This window comes from Ruditapes philippinarum, unplaced genomic scaffold (assembly GCF_026571515.1).
Source record: "Ruditapes philippinarum isolate M1 unplaced genomic scaffold, ASM2657151v2 ctg1041_1_1_1_1, whole genome shotgun sequence".
NCBI lineage: Eukaryota > Metazoa > Mollusca > Bivalvia > Venerida > Veneridae > Ruditapes > Ruditapes philippinarum.
The window spans coordinates 417,340-432,288 of NW_026859119.1; the positions used below are offsets into that span (position 1 = coordinate 417,340).

At 34.1% G+C, this 14,949-nt stretch overlaps 1 protein-coding gene across 1 annotated transcript; it reads left to right on the top strand.

Annotated features, from left to right (window-relative positions):
* Window positions 1–181: 181 nt before the first annotated feature.
* Window positions 182–7,197, top strand: LOC132755298 (von Willebrand factor D and EGF domain-containing protein-like). Its single transcript, XM_060746152.1, has 7 exons — window positions 182–509; window positions 794–965; window positions 1,237–1,427; window positions 2,420–2,689; window positions 2,955–3,069; window positions 4,490–4,643; window positions 6,546–7,197. Exons 1-7 carry the CDS (start codon window positions 402–404, stop codon window positions 6,658–6,660), a joined length of 1,125 nt encoding a protein of 374 aa, XP_060602135.1. The 5' UTR covers window positions 182–401; the 3' UTR covers window positions 6,661–7,197.
* Window positions 7,198–14,949: the final 7,752 nt, after the last annotated feature.

The window sequence follows — 14,949 nt, forward strand, 5'->3', positions numbered from 1 at the left end:
AAGAAAATCAACAGATGTGATCATACGGCCATCTTTTTAGCAATTGTCTTGAAAGAGTGTATGATACTCCATTATGGTTATAGTTGTACCTTAAAGGAGAAAACACTGGGCAGATCTAAATAAGAATAAATTGTTAGTGGGGACTAGTGTCAACCCTATATATAGCAGACAACTATCAAAAGTCGTATATTTAAAGTAGGAAACATACCGGTAACTTAGGGGTGAAAAGGCAATATTCATTTTGTGATTTTGATAATATCTAAAGAGAAATGGTTCAGTTCGATTTTGCTTTTAACAGATGCTTATGTTTAACCATATAGAATAGACTTTGCTCTTCTTCTTTAAACTATGTTATCATTTTATAGAGTACCAAACCACATCTCAATGAAAAACAAGCATACATGGAGTGTCTTGAAGAATTTAAATCAAAGCCTACATACAACATGATAAAAGATTTATCTGACATAGCCTTGAATGACTCATTATCAGCATGTGTGAATGGCATGATGGTTTGTGACTTCTTATATAATATATATATTTCACATAGCTACAGTTTAACTACGAATTATTTGTATGCATACAATATTTGTTTTTTATCAGTGTACAAAAAGATTTTTTTTTTCAAATAAGAAATCGTTTTCTTTGGTTATGATTGTAGATTTTGATAAAATTGATACTGTTGTAATAATGTTATCACATTTCATTATTGGTCTCTTCTTACAATTTATACCGCAAATGAATCATGATAAAAAATTCTCATTTACATATAAACCTGTTTAGTTGTATTATACAGGTTGACGGTCGAGATGTCTTGAAAGAGGAAAGTTATAACAGTTGGGTCAGTGTTGTTACCCAAGAAATAGACCGAAATGGAATAATCAGAAAAAAGAAAGCCGATGTTGTCAGTAATTTAAAAAGTATCACGTGTCCATCGCAATGTAACGGTAATGGTAACTGCATAAATGGTATGTTGTGGAATTTGATATTAAATTATCTTCTAATAGAAGTCTGTTACGTCTGAAAATTTATATTGTTTTATTTGCCATTGTATCTCTGTGTGTATCTCTTTTTGAATCATCTTCATGGTCAAACAGTATAAAAGGATTAAACCAGTAATCTCCAATGCATCTTATTGAACAAAATATTCCCCGTCGGAAAACATTTCAGATATAGAAATGTAGTTGTGAAATATAACAAAGGTTAGAAATAAAACCATTGAGTATTGTTATGTTTTAGGAACATGTGTATGCAAAGATGATTACGGTGGCGATTCTTGTTTTGTAAAAACATCAGCGACTCCTAAACTAACCGATATAGAAGGTGGAGGTGAATGTGATCTTGCTGACGGCGATGATTGTCATGATTGTCTTCAGTTTCACACCGAGAACCTTTTGAAAGGATTCAAGTGCAGGATTGAAACAGTTGATGTATGCCGTCCAACCGTTTTAAATAAGGCGTTCTATATAAACACCGCTGAAATTAATTAATCTTTTTACCAGTTATTATTATTGTCGTAGCTAGATAAGCTCGGCTTTAATTATACCTGTGCTTTATTCTGGTAAAAACAATGTTTCTATAAACAGGTTTATGATGCATTTACTGTACACACACTTTTATGAATTAACATATAATAGAACTTCTATGAGTCGAACTTCGATAAGTCGATTTTCACGATGTGTCGAAGTAACATGAAAGTCCGGATCTCTCCCTTTGTATTCTTTGTAAAAACCAACACATGAGACTTTTCGATGTGTCGAGGTTTTCTCGTGGTCCGATTAGAAGAAATCGAGTACAGTTTACCACAAATAACCCTCGAAGTTTGTTTAATCATTTTCAAATCTTGGATCTTAAGACATTTTTTAACTTTTTTCTGGTCGCAATGATAATTTCCGATCAACTTGTGTGATAGGTGTCATTACAGCTTTGTGTTCTAACACACTTTGTATACGATAAATGTGTGATAAAAACTGTTTCAGTAAAAGTTATCATTCAAATTGCGTATTTGTATTTGTAAATAAATAGTTCGAATAAGTTTCCAACCGGTACGTCCACGGCTGTTATTCATAAATACCTCGGACTTAATACAAATTAAAAGTATTTCTACCACGTGGTTTTAGATGTTAACAAAAAATAGCATATAATCTTTGATATTGTGTAACAAATGTATAATTTTGACATACATAGGAAAATAAAGTCTATTTTTCAAAAATTATGATTGAAAAAATGTGCTGTGTTGTAGATGTTTATATTAATCTGAACAGAAATATTTATATTTATATTTTATTTTAATTAAATCATATTCAATTTGCATCAACATTCAACGGACTAATTTAATTAATGATGATTTCAAATGTAAAAATATTCAAAATATTTCATTTACTTTTGTTTAGATTGTAATCATGTATTAGATATTTTACAGCTTGATGTAAACGGAACAGCTATCTATTCTGTTAAACACGATCGTGACGGAGAATATGAGAGCGTATTTGATGGATACTGTTGTCCCTCGGCTGTAGAGAAAAGGAAAAAGAAAAGAGCTGTCACATCTAATACATTTACAGTTAGATACTCTGTATCTATTAGCAACGATGGAATACACTACGGACCAAGTAGAAATGTTCATGTCTTTGATTCGACATGTCAATCATACGTCAATATGCCAACAGGCTATTTAATTTTCAGTTTGAAGGTGGAGTTTATAATCTTTTATTTAGCGAATATAGTTACCAAATGACCTTACGTAGTCAAAGCGATTTAAATGTTCAGAGAGAAAGAGAGAATTACTAAAACCATAATGTAGTTTAAGTTTTTTTAGACAATATTACAGACGCTTGAAAGAAGATTTAATCTCTTAATTTGAGATACATTTCAGTGGTCGTGGATAGCTTTAAATGATGAACATTGTCTTTACATAGTTATATATTACACATTAAACACTTTAAATATGATTATAGGCAGACACATGCTATATAGACAGTCAGTGTTACAGGGACGGCGAACGAAGTCTAGATAGTCCATTTCTAATTTGCTGCCCATTTGTTACTAGCTACGAGTGGACAAATCGGCAAGGTATATTATTAGTCTTTGCAAAGAAAGTTTTAAAAGCACATTTCCTTTTTTGATGTTGATTTCCGTGAAATTGTTCATTTGAAAAACAGCAGTGCGGAATGAATTGATGGTATCGCTGTTAAACTCCAACATATGTAGCTTTTAGACACATTATGCCTCATAAATGAAAATATATTTCTTTCTTTAGAAGGTCAATCATGAATTTTATAACATTTAAATAATAGCTTTAGAGTATAATAGATGTTGTGACCTGTATAAAATAATATGTCATAAAAGTATGAGAATGTGAACAAAGTATCATTTTGTCTTCCATACAAAGTACTAATGAAATCACTATAAATGTACAAATTTCCAAAAAGTAAGAAAAGAAAAAGAGGGTTCAGGTAGAGGGTTAATGCGTAACTAGTTGGAAACTATAAACGAATACCAAAAATAAAAGATTTTGAGAAATAAAAATGAAAGCATTTCTGGGGCATATTGGGCCTTTACAATTGTCATTCGTACTTCATGTATCTTATTTATAAATACTAACCCAAAAATATAGTAAATCTCTTGAATGTAACATACAATATAAAATGCAAGGTTTTCAGGATAATTAGCGAATTTGTACATAATTATAGGTACGTAAGTTCTTGCATGTCAGACAAATCTACATTTTACACAAGTGCTACAAAAACCTGCATTGCACCATCATTGTACGTTGTGACTTTATACTGACGTCATTTCCGAGCGTTTTTTTATGAACGAGTTGTGTTAGGACGACGTCATGTAAATTAATTCGCTTCTATAAGTAAAAAGTCTTAAATAAGAAAAAACAAGTTTCAAAATGTTTTTCCGAAATATGTTGTTATATGTAATATACAAGAACAAGAAATATATACCGACCGTCGTCGTAGACAGGAATATACAGCTATCGCGTAAACTCCACAGAGTCTTGTTATTACCGTAAACAGTTTCCCTCGATATAAATACTTCGTTCTGTAACGGCAACCGGTGTAAGATCCTTATAACCTTAAATTATTATGTTGAAAGTATTAAATATCATACATATCAAGAAACCATGAAATGGATATAATTATATCAATGTTGATGGTAAATGTTGGATATATGATTAGATATTAAATATTTATGTAAAGCAGATAATACATTGTTCTAGAACAAAATATTTTTATTTTTTTTTTTTTTTTGGTTTTACGTCACATCGACACAGTATATTATTTTCTTTATCAAACATTCATACTATAACTTTTAGAACTATATTGTCATTTTCTTCCAAGAAATATTTGATACAAATATTCAAATAAAACGTGTTTTTTGTATAATCGAAATACATGTACTTACGTTAATTTCGCTCATCCAATCCACTTTAATACTAAGCATTACTAAGCATGGAGAATAAAATCTTTTTGTGCAATTTAAGATTGTGTTCCTCCGACCAGCAATCAGGAAAACGGCGGTGAAAGTAGCAATCTTAGTATTGTAGCAGTGTCTGTATCAGTGTCAGGAGTATTTCTTGTTGCCGGTGTAGTGGTATTTGCAATTTGGACCTACAAAAGTAAAAGGCGGTCTGTTTGGTAAGCTCTGTTTTTTATAACTTTGTCAGTTATGGATGGATTTAAAGATAATTTGTATCATAGTTTGGGGACCTTTCTGTTGAAAATGTGTCAGAGTTAAATCGTATACATATACATGCACAGTGCTTGGGTTTACTTATTGTGACGGAAGAGAAAGGGAAAGCGACAGAAATATCATATTGAGATGCTCGTTCATTGGTTACTTTTCTCGGGGTTTCATATTGTGACAACAGGGAACGTGTTTTTATGTTTGACTATGATACAAAATAGAAAGAACATCAAAACGCTCGGCAATCTGTTTAATACTCGGGGGCTACGCCCCCTCGTACAAATCAGATAGCCTCTTGTTTCGATGCTCTTTCTATTACTTGTACAAAATCTAGATCTTAAGCACAAAGGTCAGGGTAACAATATGAATTCAATTCTTTTTTAACAAGAGCCATGATAACATGGCCATCCCCCGTCGAATGTGTCTGCTCATTGAAAGAATGTATATGTAGAAGAACAGAATAATTCAAATTTAAGAGGTTCTTTTTGGTAATGAAACCTGATGGCTAAAGTGATTAAAGATTTGAAACCTATGTGAATACTGATGGTTGAAAAAAACAATGGGCAATAACTGAACAATAATGCAGGGTAGGTTATCATTCTTGTGTGCTGCACTTCTCCTCAATTAGATCTATCGAACTATGAAATTTTAATTTGATACCTCTAACACTCCGGACATAAGGTATGAAAAAAGACAAAGGGCAATAACTCAAAAAATATAAAGGGTAGAGTTATCATTCTTGCGCACAACATTCCTCCTCAATAAGATCTATCCACCTATGAAGTTTCATGTTGACATCTCAAAGACTTTTTGAGTTATGATTCACTGAGGCGAAACATTAAGTATGAAAAATAACCAAGGGCAATAACTAAAAAATTATGAAAGGTAGAGTTATCATTTTTGTGCACTGAACTCCTGAGTGAGATCTATCCATGAAGTTTCATGTTGATATCTTAAAGGCTTTTGAGTTATGCTCTGGACAAAAATTAAGTTGAAAAATAACAAACCGCAATAACTGTAAACTTATGGAGGGTAGAGTTATCATTATTGTGCATTGAACTCCTCCTTAATAAGATCTATCCACCTATGAAGTTTAAAGTTGATACCTCAAATACTATTTGAGATATGCTCCGGACAAAAATGTGGGACTGAATAATGGAGGGACGGATGGACAGACGGTCGGAGACTATTTCTATATACATCGCCGCATTTTTGTCGGGGGATAATAAAACTACACTGATGTGCGTGCTCGATCGACCATTTTGTCCTTGAGGGATGAATTTTAAGAATTATGACGCATAAACGTATTGGACACAACTTGCATAGCGCAAAAAATAAGGCCACTTCCTCAAAGGCAAAGGTCACACATGTTGATCTAGTCAAGATATGATTTTTTTTATATTCTCATGTTTGTCAACAATTCTGTCATTCCTGGAAGGATTTAAAAAATATCATGCATAAAATTATTGGACATTATGACATGGTGTCGTGAGCATTAATCGGGTCCCTACCTCAAAGGTCAAGTTGACACTTGTAGATAAAATATCAAATCTGTTAATGCGAAATTTAAGACAAAGGGTCTTCAAAAACTTAAATAATTTTCGACACGAAGATCTGCAACTGGTGTGGCCAGTGTCAGATAGCTGCATAACAACGCGTCATTGCACAAAGCGTCTTGAGTGCAAGCCTTTCTGTTGAATTTCCCAATCTTCCGTATTCACCTGACCTTGCCCCCTTGTGACTTCATTTCGTTTCAAAAGCTAAAAGTAACAAAGTCATAGAGGAGAAAATCGTTTACTACAATTTGAATGTCGTTAAATAAAATTTTTGAAACATGTACGTATACATTTCAGGCCCGTGCCTACAACAAAGGCGGAACCTCCTAAGTGTCCTGACTATACCGAGTTGGACTTCAGCAAGGTGAAATTTGAAAGCGTGGGAAAGGCAGTATTCCAACCCAACAACTAAATGTGTCTACTACCGATTACTAAAAACGTGAAATAACACAGTACAATAAAGTATCAAGACAAATGCAATTCTCTTATAATGTGTTATCATTTCATATTTTTATGACATTCAAACTTTCGTATGACAAAATAATAATCATGACAAATCTCTTATATAGAAAAAGATTTGTAAACTTAATATGCGTTGAGTGTTTTCACGCATTTCTTGTTTAAAGGTAAACTTTCTTCAATTTTGTAAAAGCATATATTTGATGTATATGACACTTTTGTTTGAGACGTCACAAGGAAATAGTAAAGTATTCTTTAGTAAACTATACATAATGATATGTGTATGATACAGCACTGTAGCAACATTATATCTCTCTGTCTATCTTTCCTTCTCTTAATAATTGGCGTTTTTATTTAACCATATTTTATTGCTCTTTTTGTTCACGTGTATAATTGTATATTTTCATAATAATATCGTTATATGCCCACTCAACACGCTTCATATAAAGTTTAGAAAATTCATTAAAACCTTATTCAATATTAATATGAAACATTTGTTTTAAACACAAGATTTAGCTATTCAAGAAAAATATAGAGACAAAGATAAATTATTTAATCAGTTCTCATATATTCTGTACATATAATCACTTTTGTCTGTCACCCTTTTTGTCTGTCACTGATATTTTTTCCAAATATTATCTATAATTGATTTACTGTGTGTCTTTCTGTATGTCTATACATTATTTACACTTTATATTGCTTGAATAATTGAATTCAGAATTGGTTTTAGTTTGTATTTAGTTAGTAATACTATTTTATTTCCCGATATTAAGGTAAAGAAAGAATTAATACTGGTGTGCGGTTTTAGGGTTGTTAACGGAAATTATGTCTGTTTTAGAGGATTTTTAACAACGACAAAAGCAACAATTGTATATAATTACATTGATAGGAGTCTATGAGTTTCACTTGCAATAAAGGAACTTACATGTATAATTACTAAGATACACATGTATATTTTATACACTTGAACACATACTCTTATTTTGCATGCGAGTTTTTATCAACAAAAATCAGTACAAAATACAAATTATCAGTTTCGTTAATGTATTAGAACATTTCGATAAGTATTTGTTCACTTAAGAATTGGTAGTGATGGCCTGGAAATTGAGCGAGGTCGGTAAGACAAGATAATTATTTATTCATAAGTTTATAAGACTTCCATCTATACATGTGAATTAGATATAAAAATATACAATACAAACATAAAATACAGTTTAATTCTAAGGGAGACAACTCTCGAGCTCATGACACAAAACTTACCTATTGTATGCACTGAAGATTGATCTCTCTTAGCTACACACATTTCCTACGCAATAAAATACTTTTTTATAAATTCATCAATGAAATATTCAGAAATATTGATGAAATTAAATGCGTATTTTCATTTTCTATATTTTCACTGTAAATATTTATTTTTCACTGCACTGAAACACATTTTCTGTATTTTCAATGGTGTTTTGCCGGACTACTTTTTTCTAAATCCACATCAGATGAATATGTTTTTTTTTTTAAAGGAGAATGTTATTCAATTTATAACAATTTTATAATCGGAACAAATTCTGTACAAAAAACGAGGCATCCCTTTAACAATTTCCTGTTCTATTCTGTTCTATTCCTGATACATTAAATCTGTATCAATAGATGCTTATAAGTCTAATAGCAGCTGTCAAAAGCTTGAACATCAGTTTTGTTTTCTGCAAAATAACACAAGACAGCAATATTGAGTTATACATTGAAATAGACAATGAAGTAGATGACATCTTAGTTAACATTGATTTTCATTTGATTGAGTCAGCTATGATCTTCCACCAAATAATGTCAATGAGAATGAACCGGTAGTTCGTCCAGCTGAACAAGATGTCAGCAACACTATCAATGTTGGTAATCCACGTTTAGTTATTTTCAACAAAGAAGTTGTCTGATGAATTTCTAGAAGATGGCCTTAACCCTTTTCTGCATGAGCATATTGTGAAAAAATGGCCATTTTCATGGAAAAGCCTCCTGTTACAAGTTCAAACTGCAATAGAACTATGAAAAATGCTTCAATACTGAATAATGAAACTTGGGACAAATATTGACTGGACCATAGCCTCTGTAACAGAATGTTCAATCTTAAATTTACCTGTTACCATGGCAACTAGGGGACGTCTCAAAATTGCCCCCCAAAAAACTATTTTTGTATTATTTTTTCCATCAAAACTGATTTCAAAGTGCTGTACCTTCTCAATTGATGTACCTTTTTGATAGGGGCGGCGCCGAAAAAGTGATCACTTTTTTATCAACATTTCTGAAACGAAAAACAGTGTTTGAGGCCTAAATAAGACATTTTTTTACAGTTTTAAGGCCTGAAAGGGGGGTGGAGCCTCAAAACACGACTATATGAGGTAAATGGATCTTTAGGGATTCTGTGTTTATCTATTATAAGAACACGACATTTAATTATTCCAAATAAATATGGTATCTGTGGCTGAAAGAAGGTCAATTCTTTAAATCACTCAAAAGAGTTATCTGCCTATGTGAGTAACTTTATTTATGCAGTAAGGAAAAAGATGGCCAGGAATATGAGCCAAACTCTCTCATATCCACTTCCAGAGACTTCAAAGATTTCTCAATGTAAACCAATATGGCTTCTCACTTAACAAAGATCATGTTTTCCAGAAGTGAAAGCAGGTATTAAAAACAAAAACAAAGCACTTAAAATCACAAGGAAAAGGCAACAACCAAAATGCTGCTGCTGCTATAACATCGACGACATAGAGGAATTCTATGCAGATGGCCAACTTGGTTGAAACAATCCTAGAGCACCTCAAAATCCTATGTGGTATATTTGCACCATTTTGTTTTTGTATGCAGACTGGCGCAGAGGTTCATTCTCTTTGTTGTGGCAATATTAAGTTGTTGTGTGATGATGATTCCGAATATCTGGTGTACAGTCAGGAGCGCCAAACCAAAACTAGGACTGGAGCTGATCCTCGTGACACTAGAAAAGTAAAGCCAATAGCTATGCAGAACTTTATTGAAAATTCCTGCACCGTGTCCAGAGGCTTTATATAAGCAACTTGCTGACAGGAGTCTAAAAGCAATGTTGGAGTCAAACTCTAATTTCCTCTTAACAGTAGCCTCCAACCAACCTGAAAATAGAAAACCATGGTATAAGAAATTTGCTATGGGGATTTACAAAATATACAGCATAATGAAGGATATGAAGCACGCAGCAAACAAAGATAAGCCAAATTTAAACCATACTGGTAAGGGAGATAACTTCGGCTGGTTGATAAACTCGGTGTTTTATAATCGAGTTGTCGGATTTTTTAATTTAATCAAGCTCACCATCTCGCAGGAACGCTGTAATACGACAATATTTGGAAATTTTGTTAAGTTTGATAAGATATTAAAAAAAACCACAGACTTTAACCTGCTTGTTTACAAAACATGCCTATAAAAAGTACGTGAATCCGATTGCTGTGCGCATGCGCATCAGATGCTAATTTTGAGGCCCGTCAGGTAAATACTGAAAGAAAAATGTTTAGCAAGTTCGTATAAAATATAATATTTTGATATGTTTATAGTTCATTGAACAAAAACTCAATGACATACATCTTCAAGCTTTTAATTCCATTTGCAAATCAACAAGTAAATCGAAAACAGATGTTGAATTCTTTGGATTCTGTCAACCGAAAATGGAAGGGATGTAAGGGAAAACTCACAAAAGTGTCAATATCGAGTATGTCCTCCGTTGACAGCAAGTACAGCACCACATCTTCGTCTCATGCTGTTGATAAGTTTTTGAACATCATGTAGAGGAATTCTGCGCCATTCCTCGTGCAAAGCCCGCTCAAGATCACGAACGGTGATAACGTCATTACGTTCTCTAAGCTTACGCCCAAGATGGTCCCACTTGTGTTCAATTGGCGAAAGATCTGGCGATCTGCATGGCCATGGAAGAACAGCAATGTTGTTACGCCTGAGAACATTCTGTGTGTGCCATGCAGTGTGTGGCCGGGCGTTATCCTGTTGCAAAATTCGTGCATGTTGTAACAGAAAAGGCAAAACAACTGGCTGCACTATCTCGTCACAATATCACACTGCAGTAAGGTTTCCAGCTACTGTAATCAATTCAGTTTTACCACGATGACAAATTCCCGTCCATATCATCACACTGCCTTCACCGTAACGATCGCGTTTTCGCAGTGACGTCACAACAATATAACGTTCTTCTGCAAACTTTGTTTTTCGTGGTCTACCCGAACGTGGCATCTCTTTTACATCACCTGTTAGCTGATATCTAGTTTTGAAACGACTAATAGTCGATTCGCTTACGCGAAATTGTCGTGCAACTTCCCTCGCGGTCATACCAGCATTTAGCATGCCAATATCCATATGATGTCGAGGTAGCGTCATTCCTGGAGCACGTCCCATTTAATAATTTCCAAAATGAAATGTGGTTAATTTGTTTATGGTATAAGATTGACAAGGCTGTATTATGTTTGGATTTTATACATGGCAGATTTCGTGCTGCACGTGCTCTCCTTGGTTAATTAGTTACTACACGTTTTGACGTATTATAACCACAGATGCGTAAAACTGTACAGGGAATCTATGGTATAGGTCAAGCTAGACATTATTACCGCATAAAACATGTATACATACATTGTCCCTAAATCTATATGTACCCCTACAGAACTTGCTAAACTTATTATACCCCCGCACAACAAAGTTGTAAGGGGGGTATACTGGAATCAGGTTGTCCGTCCGGCTGTCCGGCCGTCTGGCCGTCCGTCGGTTTTTTCTTGTCCGCCCAATAACTTAAGATTCCTTTGACCTTTAGTCTTTGGCATGGAGGTTAGTCATGATTAGTAGATGACTCCTATTGATTTTGAGGTCACCAGGTCAAAGGTCAAGGTCACAGGGGCCTTGACTTCAAAAAGCTTGTCCGCCCAATAACTTAAGATTCCTTTGACCTACAGTCTTCATATTTGGCATGGAGGTAAGTCATGATTAGTAGATGACCCCTATTGATTTTGAGGTCACCAGGTCAAAGGTCAAGGTCACAGGGGCCTTGACTTCAAAAAGCTTGTCCGCCCAATAACTTAAGATTCCTTTGACCTACAGTCTTCATATTTGGCATGGAGGTTAGTCATGATTAGTAGATGACTCCTATTGATTTTGAGGTCACCAGGTCAAAGGTCAAGGTCACAGGGGCCTTGACTTCAAAAAGCTTGTCCGCCCAATAACTTAAGATTCCTTTGACCTACAGTCTTCATATTTGGCATGGAGGTTAGTCATGATTAGTAGATGACCCCTATTGATTTTGAGGTCACCAGGTCAAAGGTCACAAGTGCCTTGACTTCAAAAAGCTTGTCTGCCCAATAACTTAAGATTGCTTTGACCCACAGTCTTCATATTTGGCATTGAGGTTAGTCATGATTAGTAGATGACCCCTATTGACTTTGAGGTCACCAGGTCAAAGGTCAAGGTCACAGGGGCCTTGACTTCAAAAGCTTGTCCGCCAAATAACTTAATATTCCTTTGACCCACAGTCTTCATATTTGGCATGGAAGTTAATCATGATTAGTAGATGACCCCTATCGACTTTGAGGTCACCAGGTCAAAGGTCAAGGTCACAAGGGCATTGACTTTAAAAAGCTTGTCCGCCCAATAACTTAAGATTTATTTGACCCACAGTCTTCATATTTGTCATGGAGGTTAGTCATGATTAGTAGATGACCCCTATTGACTTTGAGGTCACCAGGTCAAAGGTCAAGGTCACAGGGGCCTTGACTTCAAAAATTTTGTCCGCCAAATAACTTAATATTCCTTTGACCCACAGTCTTCATATTTGGCATGGAAGTTAATCATAATTAGTAGATGACCCCTATCGACTTTGAGGTCACCAGGTCAAAGGTCAAGGTCACAAGGGCATTGACTTTAAAAAGCTTGTCCGCCCAATAACTTAAGATTCCTTTGACCCACAGTCTTCATATTTGTCATGGAGGTTAGTCATGATTAGTAGATGACCCCTATTGACTTTGAGGTTACCAGGTCAAAGGTCAAGGTCACAGGGGCCTTGACTTCAGAAAGCTTGTCCGTCCAATAACTTAAGATTCCTTTGACCCACAGTCTTCATATTTGGCATGGAGGTTAGTCATGATTAGTAGATGAACCCTATTGACTTTGAGGTCACCAGGTCAAAGGTCATGGTCACAGGGGCCTTGACTATAAAAAGCTTGTCTGCCCAATAACTTTAGATGCCTTTGACTCACAGTCTTCATATTTGGGATGGAGGTTAGTCGTGATTAGTAGATGACCCCTTTTGATTTTGAGGTCACTGGATCAAAGGTCAAGGTCACAGGGACCTTGACAAAAAAAGCTTTTCTTCTCAATTGCTAAAGAATGCCTGTCGGCAGTGTATTGATTTTGACATTTTCACATTTGAATCATGTAGAATACATAACTTAGCAATGCACTGGCTTTGTAACCTTAGATTTGGCAGGGAGGTTGTCCTTGAGCTCTAAATGACCACTGTTGATTCTGACAAAGTGGTATGCGGGGGTATTCACGCCATGATAGTGGCAGTTCTAGTTTCTTTCAGTATAATTATATATACACCGACTACCATAAAACAGACAACGTTAACATATACAGTTTGTAGATGAAATTCAGACTCACTTTTGTCTTGCTAACTCAGAAAAAAAGACATGTACATGCTCATTTATATGTTATTGTGTAGGGTAGGTTAAATCCGACTAAATTAATTTTTTCTTCACTCTGATAAATTACGAAGTTACCCAAGCCAAAATACATATGAATCACTAATTCTTAAACTATATTTCGTATGTTAATGAATGATAATGCATATGTCTTTCCGATTTTTTTACATAACATTGTATAAATGTAACAGTCCTTATTGAATGTTTGTCCCTTGAAATTTCAATATTGTCTAAGGCAACTTTACACTATGTTTAGTCTCTCATCAGCTTTATGATCTATAGTGGGTCTTATATTCTTCTCAATGTGTTTCAACAATTTGTTTAACGAACTAGCGGAGAAAATAACAATTGTCAATTTAATGCAAGGAGGTTAATTACAATATTAATTATTACAAGAAATATCAACAAACTTTAAAGTAATACTGGTACTTGTATATTATAATGAATACAATAAGGGAATACAATCTATTTTGTGATTTTCTTATAGCCTATACATGTCTTATCTGAATATATTATAAAACAAAAAGAAAATAGAAATGCACTCTTTGTTATAAAAATTATTGATTTTATAGTATAATAAAACGTTACGAATGTTGTTTGTTTGTTAGAATCAAAATGGGTAAAAGACACTCGGACAATGATGCGAGACAAGCGATTTCTGTTGTCAAGTGAAACAGAATGAAGCTAAATCAGGCTGCCAGAGAGTTTTGTGTTCCGAGAGCTACACTTTTTGACCATCTTAAAAGAAGGGTAAAAAGTAACCGAAGTGGGTGAAGACTAGAGTTACTTGAAGCCGAGGAGAAATCTCTTGTTTCTTTTCTGAAGTATATGTCAGACCGTGGCTTTCCTTTAGCAAGAGCTATGATAAGAATTTAAGCAAGGGAAATTCAAAAACAAAATTCTTTTATTTTGTCAATGGTCACAATAACATGACAGCAAACATTTCAAAAGAACTATACTATTCTAACTATGTTATGAACCTAGAAACTTGCAACTTATTATGCGGCTTCACAATGTCAGAATATCTATATAGATATTTGCAATAAGCATTGTCTTTAAGCAATGTTTAATACGATAATTATCCAATAAAAATATCAAGAATAAATTTATTAAACATACAGTATTGTTTTTTATCATTATTATTACGTGCAATTAAAATACGTTTAATCTGTCTTGATATTTAAGGTCGTAACACACGAATTAATTTGAAAAGTGGTCCAAGTAACCAATGGTTCAAACGTAACCCAGAATAGTCTGAGAAGACGCTAGAAAATATGGAGCTTAGTAGGACCAGGATGTCGAACCAGGCTTGTGTGGACGAGTGGTTTATCCATCCTTTTAGATGGCGTTCCACAAAAATACGGAATAAAAGACATGCCAAACCGGGTAAAGTTAACCTAAAACCTTTCATGAAAATTGTTTCATTAAGTATATTATAATTGAATTAAATGTTATTTTGACCATTGACGCTAAAAAAATATTTGAATTTTTAATCTCCTGACATTTAGATTTACAAATGTGACGAAACTGGT